General features: G+C 40.7%; 1 protein-coding gene across 2 annotated transcripts in view; it reads right to left on the bottom strand.

The window, feature by feature from the left end:
• AGAP3 (ArfGAP with GTPase domain, ankyrin repeat and PH domain 3) overlaps window positions 1-19,237 on the bottom strand; it is a 2,466,462-nt gene that overhangs the window by 598,426 nt on the left and 1,848,799 nt on the right. For both annotated transcript variants that reach the window (XM_044067593.1, XM_044067592.1), the window contains exon 13: window positions 5,527-5,688. In XM_044067593.1, the coding sequence (XP_043923528.1) occupies window positions 5,527-5,688 (162 nt within the window). The remainder of the gene's footprint in view (window positions 1-5,526; window positions 5,689-19,237) is intronic.

Here is a 19,237-nt window from a genome sequence, read left to right as displayed (position 1 = left end):
ACACCAACATTGCACACTTACCTTACTCGCACACTCACCTAACCCGCGCCCTAACCCTAACTCACTTATCCCACCCCTACCCCTACTAAACACCAGCATCGCACACTTACCTTACTCGCACCCTTACCCCATCACAGCTTCTCAGCGTCGGTGTCTTCCTCCGTCGGTCTTCTGCCTCGTCGATCTTCTGGCGTCGGTGACGTGACTTTCGACATTCTCGTGTCGGTTAATCCATTGTCGGTATTTTAAAGTGTCGATGAACTCAGATAGACCCGAATGAGTTCAGCAATACCTATATTTATGGGGACTCGATAAGATAAAGTATTTATGCATACGGATTAAAAAGGCTTAAGTTATGGCAGCTAAGGATATGTGGGAAGAGACTAACCAAAAGATAATACAAAAACTGAGAAACAGGAAGCACTTCTTTATGGATTTGGAGGGTAAGATACCAGCAGTGAAAGTGTTTTTTAGCACCTTTAATTTTATATATGGGTCAGATATATCTTTTATCAACCAGAGAAGTTGTGGACAATAACCAATAATGAGTTGAAGGAATTTATCTGAGACGGGAAGAGGGCAAGAGTTAAATGGGATAAGCTGATCTTTCCCACAGAACAATGTGATATAGGATTACATGACTTGAAGGGATATTTTAGAGCTATATAGTTAAGGCTCATACATAACATGAGGAAAAGGTCATATTTCACAATGGAAAAGGATGATGATGAAGCAGGGGGAAGTTCAAGAAATAGAGAGACAGAGTAGTATTTTGGATGAAAATTCTTAAGGAAAATAACAGCAATCATATGGAATATTACAGTGATAAAGTGTCAAAAAGTATTCTAAGAACTAAACCAACATGAGAACAGACAAAAGAGATTTTGTCAATAGAGGAGTTTAGAAAATAACGGGAAGAGAACCTATAAATGCAATTTATAAGAGAACAATGGGTGGACATACGGATGGCTGTAAAGGATGCAACAAAGTTCAGAAGAATTTGGATCTTTGCTTAGAAGTGTTTGCAGAGCTATTTTTATACCAAAGCAGACTTCAAACAAATTTTCTTTGGGTAAAAAGCAAACCTTGGAAGTATGATCTGGAAGAATTTAATGTGTGTTTGGGAGTGTAATGAGTTGGCAGACTTTAAAAATTCCAAACAGTTTTGGGTGAGCAAATGAATGTAACTAAGGATATGATTTTTTTGAGTTGGGACACAGGATCTGAACTGCCTAAACATAGCAAAGCCTTATTAAATTTAATTCTGCTGACTGCAAAAAAAGCAATTACTAGAAAATGGAAATCAAAGTTTAAATTGATCATATTTGAAATACTGATTATTATAAAAGAGAAAGAAGAACTGGAACGGGAATCTTTGGAAAGGGAAGGAGCAAACTGCATAAAAATAAGTGGAAATCGTGGTAACAATGCATGGATAATAATGTTCAAGAGGAGGTGTGAGGTTTAAGGGAAGGCAGGAATTCAGCAATTTATGTAATGTTGGACTGATGATAATGACAAATAAAGAAAAGATATGTGATGTACAATGTATGTAAATGGTAAAAATGTTAGTGTATTTTCTTTTCTGTTAAAGTATATCTGCCTATGTCTTACATGATAATTTATGAAGATTTTAAGAAATGTTTGCAGTCTTAGACTTTATGTGTAGGGTTTATATTTTCCACTGAGCTGTGAAATCAGTTTCCACATAAATGGGTCTCTAAACAATTGTGGCATTTGGGAATCGTTATAGCCTCAAGGCAAGCTGAGATGCTGAGTAGTACCTTGGATGCATACTTGGGGAATGCTTTATCGATCATACACAGCATTAGATGAATAATGAGTTACCTATAGGCCAAAAACTCACTACTGAAAGAAAGTCTTACTCCAGATTTGCTGGCTGTGGTTAATCCAGCTAGGTGTTCACCTCCTCTGACAATTTAATAAAGAGTGAATGTGAATTAAAGAGTCTGCCATAAATCATTGGAGGGGGGGGATACCATGGCAGACTGTATTTAGTGAATGTACATATGCATATCTTTATTTGTCAGTCCCTCACACTTGTGTTTCTAGATGGGAGTTAAAAAAGATAAAATGCTTGAAAGATAAGAGCTTACACTATGGCGAGGGGGGTTGTGAGAGTGCACATCAAAATTTTAGAACTAAAAGTACTTACTTTATGAATAACTAGGCTGATCTTTGCATAGCTATTATACACCCTGAGACAAACAATTGCAGAGTAAAAGGTTTATTAAGGATTATGCTAAGCTTGTAGTGCTTTTGCCTATTTGTCGCCTGTAGGAAGCTGCAGGGTTAGCAGTAATTAAAAATTTATAAAATGGGATAAGTTTGGTTGACAGCACTTCTATCCGTGAGCCCATGCTTGTTGCTAGACAGGTCCACATGAGCCTAGCAAGCGGGAAAGACTTTGTATCTGATGGAGAGGTAATACGTTTTCAAGAAGCACAGTTGATCTATAAGTTGAGTCCCAGTGACTAACTTGCTGACACTGGGATATTCTCAAAGGTTCTTGAACACAGATATAGCTACAAAAAGACAGGAAAGTTCTTATTCATTTTTTATAACCTGATTGTAGATCTACAATCACAGAAGTCAAAAGAAAGTGTGTATGCTATTTTCAGTTTTTTTCCTGTAAATACAGAGGTACACCTGACATTACTTACCCCCAACATTGGCTTACTGGGAGAAAACACCATGCACGTGTTACCCTGGGTTAGACATGAGTGGATAATTACTCCCTCTGTCTCTTTACCTTCAATCAAAAAGTGTGTTTAGAAAAAATATAAGTCTTGTATAAGTGTTTTGCATTGTTTTTAATGGATATAATGATATTTCCTTGTCCTGGAATACTGGTAAGTAATGTACTGCCTTGCCTAATGTATTGTTCAGGGTTTTTAATTATCAAGAACTAGGCTTGACTGAGACTTCCATTTTTTTTTCCATCTTCCCTACCTCTAATTATCATTTTTGTTTAGGAATATAAAACTATGGGTCATACACACAGGGTTTTTAACAATATTCAATATTATATAGTCATATTAGGGGAGGAGACATGGTCAATTGCACAGAATTCAATGAAATGAAATGGATTATTGAATTAGCATCTGATAGAGCCCTGGACTTAATGGAGTGGTACCTTTAAAACCAGCACTGTAAAGGAGGACGGTGCAATACTGAATTCTGATTGGATAGTGGTTGTTTAAAACTGAGATGTTTTTAGTGTTTTACTATCTGATGAAGGGCTTAGACCCGAAAGCGCTCATGTCACTTGGATTTTTTCATGTTTTATTAAATACAGAAGTGTTTATTCAGCCTGGTGGTAGTCTGCCTTTTTTACTATTTGTACTTCAGTGTTTGTGGGCAGTAAACCTTTGGTAGGAGGCTTTCAGTTCTTTGGACTATAACCTCTTAGACACTACTATCCTTCAGCCAACTTTAGTAACCAAATGGAAACATGAATTGCACTTTCCAACCATCTCTGTAGCCAGCCTGGTTGAAATGGGCCTCCTAAGACACTGTGTTAATTGTCTCATGTTTACTGACAAACGCCTACTACTTCAACAACCTGACACAGTGTGTGACAGATGGCATTATGTAATGTTAACGGAGGCAAAGCTCTGGCACAAAGCCATTACAAACATCAAGCATGTTGTCAGTACCAGACAACACCACACTAAATGAATCACATACAACTCAGACCAAACATCTACACCTACATATGCTGAGGCTCTGTAAAGTAGCCTACCTAAACCAAAAAGATCTCCTAAGTGTAACCCAGGAAAGAAAAATTCTCAGCAATCTCACAAACACACTACTCAGGCAGCACTCACAGTGAAACATACATCCATGAATCACACTGTCTCCAGTGAAAAGCCCATAATCCAATATCCTAGTTAAGGGTGAATCCATAGTGAGAAAAACACCAATGTGACACTCACCAGGCTGTGCAAAGAGAGGATCATGGTCAGTTCCCCATGAACAGCCATGATATGTCACACATAACACAAGCACTCAAGTTCTCGTACCCAAAGTCCACATATGATACAGTCATTGTCAATGTGGTTATATATGACTTGAGACATACCTCCCTGCACTATATGAAAAGAGACATGATGGAGCTCTTGGAATACATGTCTGAGGTAGGTATGAACCTTGAGCAGTATTCTACGATTACCATGGATGATGCTACAATATGAACAAAAGATAAGTTACTTCAACAACTGGCTTTGATTCTGGTGTCATTCAAAGGGGGTACAATATATATGAGGCTGAAAACAGATGGTAGACAGTCCTAACTGCTTTGCCAGGGATGGCTTGCACCTCTCTCCACAATGTTTCCATATACTGGTTTAAACGTTGTCCATCCTTACATGTTTTTTAGACAATGTTAGTCTTCCAAAAATTCCAACATAAATAAACAGAATCCAGCCAACATGATGGTATGCTGCTCAATGATAGGAGTCATGACAAAAAGCTCCACACCTTACAAGTGCTACTTACCTTCAAAAACCTGATATATGTGTTGTCATAGAGACCTGATTCAAGACAAGTGAAACACTCCATCAGTGCAGGGTACCAGTGGGTATCACTCATAGAGGCCCACCTCAATAGACAAAGGCACTAAAGGAGGATGCGTTTCTATATTCTTTAAAAAAAACTCAGCACCTGATTCATCAGAAAATGTAATGACCTGGAACTCCTCCATGTCCAACTTACTATACACAAAACCTCTTTTCATATCATACCTAACTGCAAGACTTCCTCTATGTCCCTCTTGGCCTATACCTCTTAACTAACCAGTATGAAGTCGTTATGTATTACACCAAACACCATTCTCATACTGGACACCAACTATCCCTCTATAAATTGAAAGAATTATTCACCTCAGCCAAACATGTCAAAATATTTCTGGACTTCGTCAATAAAAACTCTCTGAACCATGTGTATATATATATATATATATATATATATATATATATATATATATGTGTGTGTGTGTGTGTGTGTGTGTATACACACACACACATAAATATATATATATATATATATATATATATATATATATATATATATATGTGTGTGTGTGTGTGTATATATATATATATATATATATATATATATATATATATATATTTACATACACACACACACACACACACACACACACACACACACACACACACACACACACACACACACACATTACAGAGATGTATACTTTTTCTGCACAGAATGTTCTGCCAATACAGCCATAGCAGAATTCTCCAATCTTTAAGTATGGATTTTTTTCTCTATTATTAAGTAAGAAGTGAAACAATATCATGTGAGGTGAAGAGTCTCCCTAGTTCAGTGCACATTACAAAAGTGAAAAATCCTTACACAACTGAAGTGAAATTTACATAACACTTCATTAACTTGTATATCTAGTTAGTCAGCAACATGTTTTACAGCAGGACTGTGCAACAAAGAATAATAAGAACTTTGTCAGCCATAGTGTGGTCTTACCTTCGGTACCAGGAGAAGGCCCATCTGGTTTTGTGGTACCTGTACTTTTTTTCCTTCTGTGTTTTTTCCTGTTAGCATGAGGAGATGGAGGCGGTTCTAGCTTAGGACTCGTGGAACTTGTCATGCTGGGGCTAGAACTCAGCAAATCTGATGTGCCGTTAGCTGGAGAGGGAAGGGAAAAGGTAAGGTATCAATAGCTATGACATGATTTTTGGAAATTTGACTGCAAAGTTCAGTCTAATTTACAACACACAACAGAATTTCCCTCTTCGTTCTTTAGGTAAGCAGATAACTGAAAGTCTTGTTGTAACCACTTGAAACAGAGCAGAAAAATACCACAAAGACCAGAAACTGTTACCTCCTCCAAATATTTCAGCAAAAGTCCATTTATTCAGTAACAAAAATACTTGATAACAACATACAGCAGCAAACAATCTTTCTTGTAGAAAACATCAAATAACAGAATAATCTCTTAGCGCCTCGGCTGAAACAGCCTTTACAGAGTAAATTGTGACTGAAAAGACACACCTTTTATAAAACACAATGCAAATTTTGAAACCAATTAATTGCACACTTATTCATTAATATAACCAATTAGTTAAATAAAAATGAATGAATATTTAAAAACCCCTTACATTCAAATAAAACTTTTCCAATGGCATTCTTTATTCAACCCTATCGGTTGTAATGTATTATAGTTCAATAAGAAAATTGATTCCTTTTTTCTGAGTAGATATTTAATCCTTTCTTCACTCAAAAATCTTGAATTAATTTGTTCTAAAACTGAAACTTGGAAACTACTAAAATCTTCCTTGTGTTCCTTATTAAAATGCTCTGCTACTGGGCTTATAACCATATTATTTTTAATGTCTCTTACATGTTCCTTTATTCTTTCGCCCAGACTTCTTTTACTTTCTCCTATGTAAAAACTATCACAAGGGCATTTGATGGCATACACAATGCCCACACTTTTACAGGTAAAACTTCCTTTTATTTGATAAATCCTGCCATTAATTTTTCTGAATGTTGCTACTATGTATTGGCAAATTGTACACTTGCATCATACCTACTTCTGATGTTGTCCCTGTTATTCTTTCTACTGGTCTTCTAGAAGTGCCATGAACCCAAAAATCTTTTAAACTACGGCCCTTTTGATAAGAAAATTTTAACTTTACTTCTGTAAGAGATGGAACCTCACCTCTTTATTATGTTCCGACAATCTCCCAACAACTTTTGTAACTTTGTTGAAAATAATATATTTTGACAGAAAAAATAGGGTTTGATTTAAATTTAGTTTTTTCTTTTGTCCTTTATTTTTTGCCTTGACTTGTGTTCTTAGAGTCTTTTTCTCTTTTTCCATATATTCTAATATAACTATCAGGGACAGTTTCCTCATCATATCCCCTGTTTAGGAACATGGCAATTGTTTTTTTAGCGTTCCTTTCAGAATCCTGTATATCACTGCATAATCTTTTTATTCTCAGGATCTCTCCATAAGGGATGGCTGTCAAAGTGTGTGCGCTGGATGGCAGCTTGATACATGTAGCATATGGCTGGGCTATTCAAACTTTCTATGCAGTTTAGTTTTAATCTTTCCATTCCACAGGCCTTCTAAAGTTATGTCTAAATAATTCACTTTAATCCCTTCCTGTAGGCCATCATATTTGATGTGAAACTTATTATCAATCAAATAATCGATAAATGAATGTACTTCTTTTTTGCCCCCTTTGCAGATAAATATAAGGTCATCTCTAAACCTAAAATATCTTTTTACAAAATTTCTGTAAAATTCGCTTCTGTAAATATGACTGAATTCCACAAGGCCTATAAACAAATTTGCATACATGGGGGGCGAATGCCGCCCCCATGGCTGTACCTTGCAACTGTTTATACAGATTACCATCAAATTCAAAAACATTGTTGACCAAGCAAAAGTGCACTAATTCCTTAATATAATGTGTTCTGGGATTGTCTCCCATGAAATAATCCAATGCTTCCATGCTAAATTCATGTTGTATGCTTGCATACAAGCTAGTAACATCTAATACCAGAAAATATATATCTGATTCCCACCGGAATCCTTCCAACTTGTTTAAAAAGTCACAAGAATCCTTGACATAAGATGGCAATTTCACCACTTCTTTCAATAAGCACTCATGTAAAAAAAGATAACTGAAAGTTGTTTACTACAACCAAAATTATGAGACACACTAACTATGAAAACCAACCATGAAACACAATTCTTTGCACAGAATGATAACACCCTGACCATGCCCCAGCTGACCTGTGTTTAAATATCAGTCCCATCATTGGAGGAGAATGCACAAGCCTTGCACTGCATACAATGCTGAGCTTGCGCACACCTGAGGGAAACAGGGATTAGAAAACATCTGAATCGGGGAGGGGGGTGTGGCTAACAGCAGATTCCTCCTGCTCTGCTATTTTATTTTTATTTATGACAAGGAATTATATTTCTAAATTATCTTACTTGATCTTTTTAAGTGGATATATTTTAAGTTGTTTTTTGAAGGATACCATCAATTTTTTATAACTTATTATTTTCCTGTCAAAATATGTCTGGAAAATTCCTCACACACAATCCTGAAATGAGTCACACAAAAACGCACTCTCACGACTCTTCCTTAAAAAAGGAGCTTCAGTCTATTCTTACTAACTTACAAGAACTTTCTCAGAAAATGGACAAAATGGACAACAAACTTTACAACCTCGTGGAAAAATGCTCCAAACAGGTGGAACAAATTCATGAGATTTTAAACAGCAGAAATCCCAAATATCTGGAATAGAAGACACTTTAAATGATATGGAAAGAGATTAAATGAAGATGAAAAAAAAACACTGAATTCTTACTTAAGCAAAATACTGTTATGCTGAACAAAAGGGATGATTTGGAAAACAGGTCTCAGAAAAACATTATTTGTATCTTTGGTCTGCCTGAAAAAATACAGGGAGGACGTATGGCAAACTTTTTGACATCCTGGCATCCTAAGGTTTTAGACTTGCCTGAAGATATGTTGTAAAATACAGAGAGAGCACCTAGATCTTTGGTTACTTCTTCCTCAAAAAGTAATCTCTGAGATTTACTTTTGTAAGATTTTTGTCATCTCAAGACAGAGAGTTAATTCTTAAAACTGCCTGGTCCAAATCAAATCCTCAGGTTTTAGACTTGCCTGAAGATATGTTGCACAATATAGAGAGAGCACCTAGATCCTTGGTTACTTCTTCCTCAAAAAGTAATCTCTGAGATTTACTTTTGCAAGATTCTTGTCATCTCAAGACAAAGAGTTAATTCTTAAAACTGCCTGGTCCAAATCTCCTATCAAGATAGAAGACAGAATAATAAGGTCTGACAATGATTATTCTGCTGCTGTCATGTCTAAGAGGAAATGATTTCTACCCTTAATAAGAGAACTCGTTAAAAAAAAAAAAAAAAAGATTAAAGTTCACTTGCTATTCCTTGCCAGACTTAAAATATTTCTTCCTGATGAAACCAAATTATTTGAAGACTTGGACATTGCCATGAAATTCCTGAAATCCAATAATATACTAGAACAAATAGAAAATATGGATTGGAACAACACCTCATTGGAAAGACAAGCCAAAAGAAATGAATGGAAGCTAAATGAAAGAAAAAAGAATTAAAGATATATGACTTTTTAGCTAAATGCTTTAATATCATTTAATCTCAATATGCAAATATAATTTTTTGAATTTGTTTAAAATTTCTCATCTTCTCTAAACAGTCTTAAAAGCAAGGAAACGTGGAAGCACGCTTCACTAAAGTAATTAAGCTTTTTTTTTTCTTTAAACTAGTATTAAACTTCATTAATATTAATTAACTTATAACTTCTTGTAGTTTCTACATATATATATATATCTTTGGTTTAGTAAACATAGTTCTAGTAACTGTTTCACGGCTATTATTTTATTAATACTTCTGCTACATTCAAGTTTCCTTTACTTCTCTCTTTATATAGTTATTTTCTTCTCCATTTAAATTTAATATATAATCTTAAACTAGTTTACTTAATTACTTTAGCTTGATTTCTTTAATTAATATCTAAAGGCTTACTTTTTAACTATGGGAAATCGGTTACTTACATGTATTTGGTGTCTTGACTTAGGTCTAAACACTTTAATTATGATTTGCATCTCCCTTTCAGATTCTAGTTCTTTTAATAGGTCTCGACTTATTATATGGGGATGATGCTATGTCTGATTCTAAAATTGTGGGTGTAATGTCTCTGCTATGTGACCTCTGCGTCTGCTCATTTTGCTTTGTTGTTCGTGTTTAATTATTGGGAGGCTGGGGAAATGGATCTGATGCTTGTTGGAGATTGGAGCTTGGCTATAGTACTTGTGGATGGTGCTGGTTGTTTTCTGGGTCTCTTCTCTTATTTTCTTTTTATCTTTTTCTTTATCCTTTCTCTTGTACTGGTGGGTTGATGGCAGGTTGGGAGGTGTGGTGTTGTGAGTGCTGGAACAGTGATGGTCTTGGGCAGCTGTTTTACTTGTTTGCAGCTCTGTTTGTGACAACTAACAGAAAAAAAAGGCATTTCCTTTCTTGAAAGCCATGAACAATGGCTTTTGTAAAATCAGTTTCCAGAGCTCAAGCACTTACTTGCTATCTGGAAGCTTATCTCTTCTCTCTCTCTCTCTCTCTTTTTTTTTTTTTATTTTGCTTCCTTGTCTGGGTCAGTTGGGTTTCCCACCGAGGTCACGAGCCTTGTTCATTTGTCGTTGACTAATGGGATATAGTGACAGGTTCAGCACTCAATGTGGAAGATCAAAGGGAAATGACTTTGGATGGGATTTACATGTGCCATTTTAACACAACATGTTCAGAATGTAAATCAAGCTATATATGAAGACTTGCCAGCAATAAGTTAATCATAAACATTTTAAAACACAATATGGTTGTGTCCCCATTAGTAGTATAGCAAGCTTTACAGTGAAGATATGCAGTTATTTAACTCACATACTTATTTAACTTTATTGCTGACTAAATCATGAAGAAACAATGGGACTAAGGAGACAGAGTGAGTGATGTACTGACTGTGGGTTGAGCTTCTCTCAAAAGAGGCTCTGCGTTTTCAGAGTCATTTATATCAAGGAAATAGAAGTGTAAAGTACTTCTAACATATAGTGTTAAAGCACTACAAAATACAGGCTCACTGTTTCCATTTTGAAGTGTGACCCTTAAAAAAGCCTGCAATTCTGTGCAATTTTCTTCTGGTATGTAAAAAAGAAGTTATGTCTTACCATAATGTTCCATCTGAGTTGTAGATCTTTATTCATTCTTTACAGATAGGACCTTGGTTGTGTCCTCAGAACTGAAACGGCCGTTTCCCAGCTCGTGCAAGCCAAAAACTCTCAGCTAAGAACCTACCCACAAATGCCCCTCTCCTAGATACTCCAGATCGAGTTTGCCAGCCCTAGGTAAAGATGTAGTAATTGAAAAAGTAGGCGACTCTGAGCAGATACCCTAACCAGGAGTACCTGAGATCCACCAGGAGTCCAGGTAGGGGGAAGGAGGATGGAAAGTAAAGAATGAATAAAGATCTACAACTCAGATGGAACGTTATGGTAAGACATAACGTCTTTATCTGAAGTTGTAAATCTTTATTCATACTTTACAGATAGGACCGAGTCCCCAGCTATGTGAGTCCTGGGTGGCCCTAAGGAAGGATATTCCAGAGCACCACAGAACCAAAAGATGCGCGTCCCCTGGAGGCCAAATCCAATTTGTAATGAGATATGAAGGTATGAGGTCTTGCCTAAGTGGCTGCTAGGCATATATCACCATAGAGGCTCTGGAATGAAAAGCTGCAGAGGTAGCCATAGATCTGGTAGAATGAGCATTTATTCTGGAAGGTAAGGGTAGCTTATTCTGTTGGTAGATAAAGGTAATGGCGTTTCTAAGCCAAGAGGATACGGTCACTTTGGAAACAGGTTTACCCAATCTGGGTCCTGCAAAGGCCGCAAACAATTGGCCTGTTTTCCTGAAAGATTTAGTCCTGTGCAAATAACAACTAAGCTGTCGGTGCACATCAAGGGTGTGCAAAAGGTACTCCCCTCTATCAGAATGCCTTGGGAAGAAAACCGGCAGGTCAACAGATAGATTAATGGAAAAAACAGAAATGACCTTGGGCAAAAAGGAAGGGTCAGTACGAATGAACACCCTGTCCATGTGGAAGATCAAGTAAGGACTCTTGACACTCAAGGCCTGCAGCTCAGATACTCTTCTCGCTGGGGTGAGTGCTACTAGAAGTATGGTTTTCCAAGACAAAAATGTTAAGTCACATGAATCAAAAGGCTCAAAGGGAGAGCCTGTAAGAGATTGAAGCACCATAGTCAAGTCCCAGGGATCTAAGGGAGGCTTGACTGGAGGTTTAACACGTAATACTCCCTTCAAAAAAGTCTTGCATAGGCGGTGTGACATAATCGAAGAAATTTCCAGACCATTATGAAAATTAGTGATAGCTGCTAAATGTACAGTGATCATTGAAGCTGAGGCTCCTGCACGCAGGAGAGTAGTCAGGTATTGCAGAATCTTTTGAATAGGCATAGAGAAAGGGTCCAAGTTCTGATCTTTAGCCCAAATAGAAAACCTAGTCCATTTACTAGAATAATCCTTTCTAGTGGAAAGTTTGTGTGAGGCCAGAAGAATTTCACGAACAGGAGATGGGATGTCGGGTAGTCTGGCAATCATTGGAAGTGGAGGAACCAGGCTGTGAGCTTGAGACTGTGCAGGTTAGGGTGGAGCAATCCCTGAGGATGGGGTAACAGGTCCTGGGAATGATCCAGGATCAACGGGCTGTGAATCAGATGAGGCCATAGAAAAGGGAACCAGACTTGACATGGCCAGTAGGGAGCAATGAGGATCACTTTGCTTTTCAACCTCTGAGCTTTCTGGAGAAATTTTGGGATGAGAAGAAACGGGAGAAAGGCACAAAGGAGACCTGGGGACCAACCGTGTGTTAGAGCGTCCCTCGGTGATTCCCCCTGAGGGGGAATAAAGGCAAAATAGCTCCTGCATTTGTAATTCGGGGGGGGGAAGCAGGATGCAGCAAGGATTGCCCCAATGCTGGAAGATCCGAGCTTTTATTTCAAGATTGAGGGAACATTCGTGAGGCATCAGGATGTTCCTGCTCAGATTGTCCGCAATAAGGTTGAAGCTCCCAGGAATGTGCGTTGCTATAAGAAAGCGATTGGAAGCTATCGCCCAGCGCCAAACTGTCATGGCTTCCCGACACAGGGAGTAAGATCTGGTTCAGCCTTGCTTGTTGATATACCAGACTAACATGTTGTCTGACTGAATTGCAATGGTCCCCGAAGACAGGGATGCATAGAATGCTTGCAACGCTAAGAGAACTGCCCTCAGTTCCAGGACATTTATGTGCAAGTTGGCCTCAAGGGGGGGTCCAGGTGCCTTGGACAGTCTTTTCCTGGAAATGTCCCCCCCAACCCAAAAGTGAAGCGTCCATGGTCACCGTGACCATGGGTTGGGGAAGACAGAATGGTTGACACCAAAGATTCTTTCGTGGCTCCATCCACCATAGCATTTCCTCCTTGCAACGGCTCGTAAGGCGTTTCATGTGGTTGAGTGGGTGGGTTAACAATGGCCATTGTGCGGAGAGGAACCACTGCAGGATTCTCATGTGCAGTCTCACCAGTGGTACCAAAGTAATGGCAGCTGCCATGGAGCCCAAGAGTTGCAGTACAAGATGCGCTGGTACAAATGTGTGAGGCAGAAGGACTTGAATTTGGTGTCTTATTTTCAAAAGCCTGTGAGGGGGACAGAAGCTTGGCAGGATGTTGTGTTGAAGACCGCTCCAATAAACTCCAGTGTCTTTTTTGGAGACATCTGAGATTTGTCTTTGCTGATTGTAATCCTTAAGCGGAGAGCAAGACCTTGAGTGTAAGAAAGGCTGCGAACTAGGAGATTCCTGGTCAGAGCAGTAAGGAGCCAGTCGTCTAGACAGGAAAACACCTGGAATCCTTGTAGTCGAAGATGAGCTACCACAACTGCCATACATTTGGTGAACACTCGGGGGGGGGGGTTGTTGAAAGACTGAATGGCAGTGCCCTGAACTGGTAGTGATTGGTTCCCAGCCGGAAGCGGAGAAATCTCCGGGAGTGGTGATCCATCTTTATATGGTAGTATACATCATGTAGGTCTATATAACACATCCAGTTGTCTCTCCCTAGGAAGGGAAGAATGGACTGTACTGTGACCATCCAGAATTTTTGAGGTTTGATAAATTTGTTGAGTAGGCTGAGATCCAGGATTGGTCTCCAGTCTCCTGTCTTTTTTGGCACTAAAAAAAACCTCGAGTAAAACCCGGATCCTGTCTGTTCTGGTGGGACTGGTTGGATGACCCTTTTTCTTAGCAGTTTTTTCTATTTCTAAGGCTGCTAATCCCCTCTGATTGGGTGGTACATTGGGGATTCATTTGACGGGTCTGGGAGTTAGGTCGAACGGTATTTGGTAGCCTCTGGATATTATTCTCTGCACCCAAACATCGGTAATAATAAGATGCCAGGCTAGTAGATGCAGAGAGAAATGACCCCCAACTGCTTCAAGAGGAAAGCAATCGGGAAGCTGCTCAGGAGCACTGGTAGGGTCTGCCGGAGAAAGATTCTCTGGCTCCCTGGTTACGCAGACCCCCTTTTCCCCCGAAAAGGACGTCTTTCATATGAGTAGCCCCCTCTGCCCCAGGGGGATTGCTCACCATGAGTGTCACGAAAGGATCCTTGGGATTTCTTGAACCATATCTTTCCCCCCTTCTGGTTCCTGGAGTAGGGTCTCTGGGGGTTGGAGAAACGTATGCCCACAGCAGACAAGGTCTTTCTGTCTTTCTCACTACATGCAAGTGTGTCAAATACCTTGGGACTAAAAAGTGTAGATTTGTCGACAGGTGCGTTAACAAAGGAAGATTTAAAAGGGTCTGCGAAATTACAAAAGCGCATCCAAGCATTACGTTTCATGACAACACCAGATGCGGCTGCTTGGGCTGCCCCCTCGGCGGTGTGAGATATCAAACGCATTGAGGAGTTTGAGATGGATTCAACGGTAGCTAGCTGTGAGGCGACAGCATCACGCACTTCATCAGGCAGTACCCCCACCAAAGAGGAAGCCATTTCAGAAATTAACTTTCTTTGGAGGTGAGTAAAGTGCGCCAGATAATTCAATGACCGAATGGCGAAGGCTGCTGAAGCATAAGTCCGTTTCCCCAGTCTGCCCATGATCCGGGATTCCCTATTTGGAGGATGAACAGTGGCATTATCTTCTGCCAATTCCCTCTTGATGGCAGCCGCCACGACCATAGAGACAACTGTCAGCTGCTTGGACCAGTGGGGCTAGTCTTCAGGTGTAGATAAAATTTTGTCCGGCCTCCGAGGGACAGGTTCTACATTGTCCGGGGCCTTCCAGGCACACTGCACAATTAGTTTAACTAGATCATCTGCTGGTGGGGTCACCCAGGAAGTAGATGGCTGGGTACGGAAGGCCTGCCGAAACACCGATTCCTCAGAAGAAGGGTTAGAGGACTTCCATTCCCGCCACTGTTTGAGGATTTTGAGAGTGTCTCCAAATGAAATGTTGTCTGGGAGAGAACGAGGGGACCCTTCCCCTTCATCACAATCAGTGTCTTCTGTGATAGATTCCTCTTCACAGGGGATTCTGATACTGGTGTCCTAGGGTCTGGTTGTGAGCCTTCAGAGTGAAGAGCCTTATCCATCACCTCTGCAGAAGGAGCATCCAAGACTAATTCCAGTTGAGGGGTGACGAAAGAACTGGGAACTGTTGGAACCGTGTCCATAGATGGTGCCAACGAGAAAATAGGTGCCGGATTAGGTACCAAGGTATGGACAGTCCAAGCACCGCTCCGAGAAAGGATCGGCTCCATCGCTGCAAGGGTGATGGGTGCCGACAGGAAAGGCACTGCTGTTGGAGCCGAGACAGTATGTACCGAAGCGGGAGCTGGGGGATAAGCAGGGGAAGATGAGATAGAAGATTCCAAGCCAGGGGGGACAGGAGGTCTAGCTGGAATGGACAATCCCCTAGCTACCAGAAGCTGGTCTACAACCCGCACTAGGTCTAATTCAGAAATACTCCAAGTGGATCTAAAAGAGGCTGCAGAAGGGTAATCAGGTCTTTCTAGAAAGGGACTAAACCTCTGCCCCAAGAAAGGATCGTAAGTAGGAGAATATATAGTCCTTGGCATGAAATCGGGTTTTGGAGCCAATGGAGCTGAAGAAACTGTCAGCACCATGGCCGGGGATGGTGCCATGACATGTGTAGTCATCGAGACCAGTGGAGCCGAATAAGCTGTTGGCACCGTGGACAGGGATGGTGCCAAGGTATGTACAGTCATCGGTGCCCATGCAGCCGAGGAGGCTGTCGGCACCGTGGACCGGGATGGAGCCGAGGCATGAATAGTCATCGGAGCTGATGTAAGAGACAAAGATGGCACCAAAGTCAGTGGTGCTGTGTTTGGAACTGAGATAGGGGTGAATACGACGGTCGGCACCTCGGGAGAATACACAGATCCTGGTGCTATAGAGGTCTGCGCCGAGGGTGCCGGTGAAGCACGGAAAAGACTCGGTTCCCTAGCTGAGGGAGATGCAGGGACTGAGTGACTCCATTTTTCCTTATATTTTTTGTTCTTAGGAGGGGGTAAGACCTCTGACTCAGATACAGCCTCCGAGAAAGGTATTTTGAGTAAACCTTTTAAAATAAGTTTATTCTTACGTTCTGATAGTGTCCGATTAGAAAAACCAGGACAAATGTCACAATCAGCTTTCAAATGATCCACGCCCAAACAGTAGACACAAAGTACAGTTTTGTACCTACCATAAATGTAGATGTTCGAGTGCTAATACAGCTGCAGTAATCACAGATGGGTTTTCTGCCGTCAGGCGGTCCCTCGGTCGGCCAAATTCCAAAGTCTTGGTCCGGCCGGTTGTCGCCGCTTCTTCTGACGTCAGTGAGGCCAGAGTATATAAGACACAGCCGATGCCATATTCTTCAGTCTTTCTTGCCCCAGATGTCAGGTGCCCCCAGAAGGAAGGCAATACATAAATTATGCTTATATGTGTATACATGCAATGCAATATAATCCAAAAACAGTGGTTGCAAGCAAATAAACCATAGAAGGATAACCCAGTCAAGTTGTATGAAGAGGTTATTAGGCCCCATGCCTTTACCAAGTGGGGAAGGAGGGAGGGAAACCTGTACTGCAGCTGTATTAGCACTCGAACATCTACATTTATGGTAGGTACAAAACTGTACTATGTTCATCGTGCATACAGCTGTAGTAATCACAGATGGGTAGAGTCCCAAAGCTACGCACAGGGTGGTAGGTACTAGGAGGAACTGGGTTGAGCCAGAATGCCCTGCAAAACAGCAGTGGCAAAGCCTGCTCTGGTTCTGGAATATAAAGGCAGGTGGTAGTGTTTTGTGAAGGTATGTACAGAACTCCAAGTGGCTGCCTCCAGAATATCTTTGGTAGGAACTTCTCTGAGGAAGGCTGTAGAGGTAGCTGTGGCCCTGGTGGAGTGTGATCTGATACCTGTAGGAACAGATTTTCCATGATAGGAATAACAAAACCGTATGCAGTGGCCTATCCATTTTGAAATAGTCTGCTTGGAAACTGGCTTCCCTTGAGCCCCTACAGCATAGGACACAAAGAGTTGTTCTGATTTCCTGAAGGGCTTTGTTCTATCCAAGTAGTAACATAGCTGCCTATGGATGTCTAAAGAATGTAGCAGCCTTTCCCCTTTGTTTTGAGGATTGGGGTAAAAGGTAGGAAGGTGTATGGCTTGATTTAAAGCTACCCTGGATACCACTTTAGGCATAAATGATGGATTGGTACGAAGGGAAACCCTGTCCTGATGGAAAATGAGAAAGGGCTGCACTGCCATGAGGGCCTGTAGTTCCAAAACTCTACGAGCTGAAGTGATAGCCAGAAGGAAGGCAGTTTTCCAGGACAAATATTGCAAATCTGTTGAGGCAGCTGGTTCAAAAGGAGGCAATGTTCATTTTTCTAGTATGTAATTAAGATCCCAGGTTGGTATTGGTTGTTTCCTTGGTGGTCTAATATTCTTAGCCCCTCTGAGGAACTGTCGTAAGAGTGGGTGAGAAAATAAAGGAGGATCCGTGTTGTATTCTGCAGAAATGGCTGAGGCATGGATTTTTATGGAAGAAAATGAAAGTCCACTGTTCAGCAGCTCAGCTAGATACTGTAATACCTGAGGCAAGTTCAGTTTTCTAGGGTCCTGGCCTTTTTCTCATTCCAAGAACAAAACCGCTTCCATTTTGCGGAGTAAGCTTTTCTAGTAGATGGCCTTCTGGCCTCCAAAATGACATCCTGCACCTCCTTGGAGAGTAGAGTCTTTTGTGGAGTTAAGGAATTTTCCATGCAGCGAGATTGAGTGTTTTCAGCTGACTGTGGAGAGTTTTGTAGCTGTGCTGAGTCAGCAGAAGAGGCATTAGAGGCAGGGACCAGGGAGGAGTATGTGTTAGGCTCCTCAGCAGTGGATACCAGTGTTGCCGTGGCCAATCTGGAGCAATCAGTATCATCTTCGGTCTGTCTGCTCTTGCTTTCAAAAGTACCTTGGGCAGAAGAGGCAGAGGTGGGAATGCGTAAACTGTCCATGCTGTCCAACTGAATGAAAGTGCGTTCACTCTCCAGGCCTTTGGATGAAAGGTCCTTGAACAAAACGTTTCCAATTGATGATTCCTGTGGGAGGCAAAAAGATCTATGTCTGGCCTCCCCCACACTTGGATTATTTCTGTAAACACCTGAGGATGTAACTTCCATTCGTGTGGATCTGTCATATTTCTGCTTAAATTGTCTGCCAGCGTGTTTTCCATTCCTGGCAGGTACTGGGCTTGAAGTTCGATTTGCCATTCCAGAGCCAAGTTCCAAAGAGTCATGGCTAGTCTGCACAAGGGGTATGAATGTGTTCCTCCTTGTTTGTTTATGTACCACATTACTGTGGTGTTTTCTGTTCTTATCAGTAATTGCCCTGGATGCAGGAAGTCCTTGAAAGCTGTAATTGCATTTATTACTGCTAGCATTTCTTTTTGATTGATGTGAAGGTGCTTTTCTTTTTGGGACCATATGCCCTGGATGCACCTGTCCGTCATGTGCGCCCCCCATGCGTAATCTGAGGCGTCTGTTGTGATGACTTGCTTTGCTTGAGGCTTGCAGAATGGGAGGCCTGTGTTTGCTTGACATGCTTGGGCCCACCATAGAAATTCCTTTTGCAAACATGGGATTATTGGTATTATTGTTTCCAAACTGTGACTGTGTTGAGACCATAGGTTTTTTAGGTACCATTGAAGTTTCCTCATATGCAGCTTTGCACATGGGATTAAAAGAATGCAAGATGCCATGAATCCCAGAGCCTGCAGGATTTTCCTTGCAGTAAGCCTGGTACTTTTTGCTAGTATTTTGAAGTAATGAGATAGTTGCCCCTGTTTTTCTGGCGTAAGATAGGCCATCTGGGTGTTTGTGTCCAAATTGGCACCCAGGAAAGTTATTTTCTGAGATGGTGTTAACCTTGATTTCTCTTTGTTGATTGTGCATCCCAGAGAATGCAGTAACCGTGTCACATATGCCAGATGTTCCAGAAGTATGTGTTTGCTGTCCACTTGGGTCAGGCAGTCGTCCAAATAAGGGTA

Source organism: Protopterus annectens, chromosome 3.part1 (genome assembly GCF_019279795.1).
Source record: "Protopterus annectens isolate FY-2018-M chromosome 3.part1, PAN1.0, whole genome shotgun sequence".
Classification (NCBI taxonomy): domain Eukaryota; kingdom Metazoa; phylum Chordata; order Ceratodontiformes; family Protopteridae; genus Protopterus; species Protopterus annectens.
Note: the sequence above shows the minus strand (reverse complement) of the source record. Positions and strands in the feature narration are given on the sequence as shown.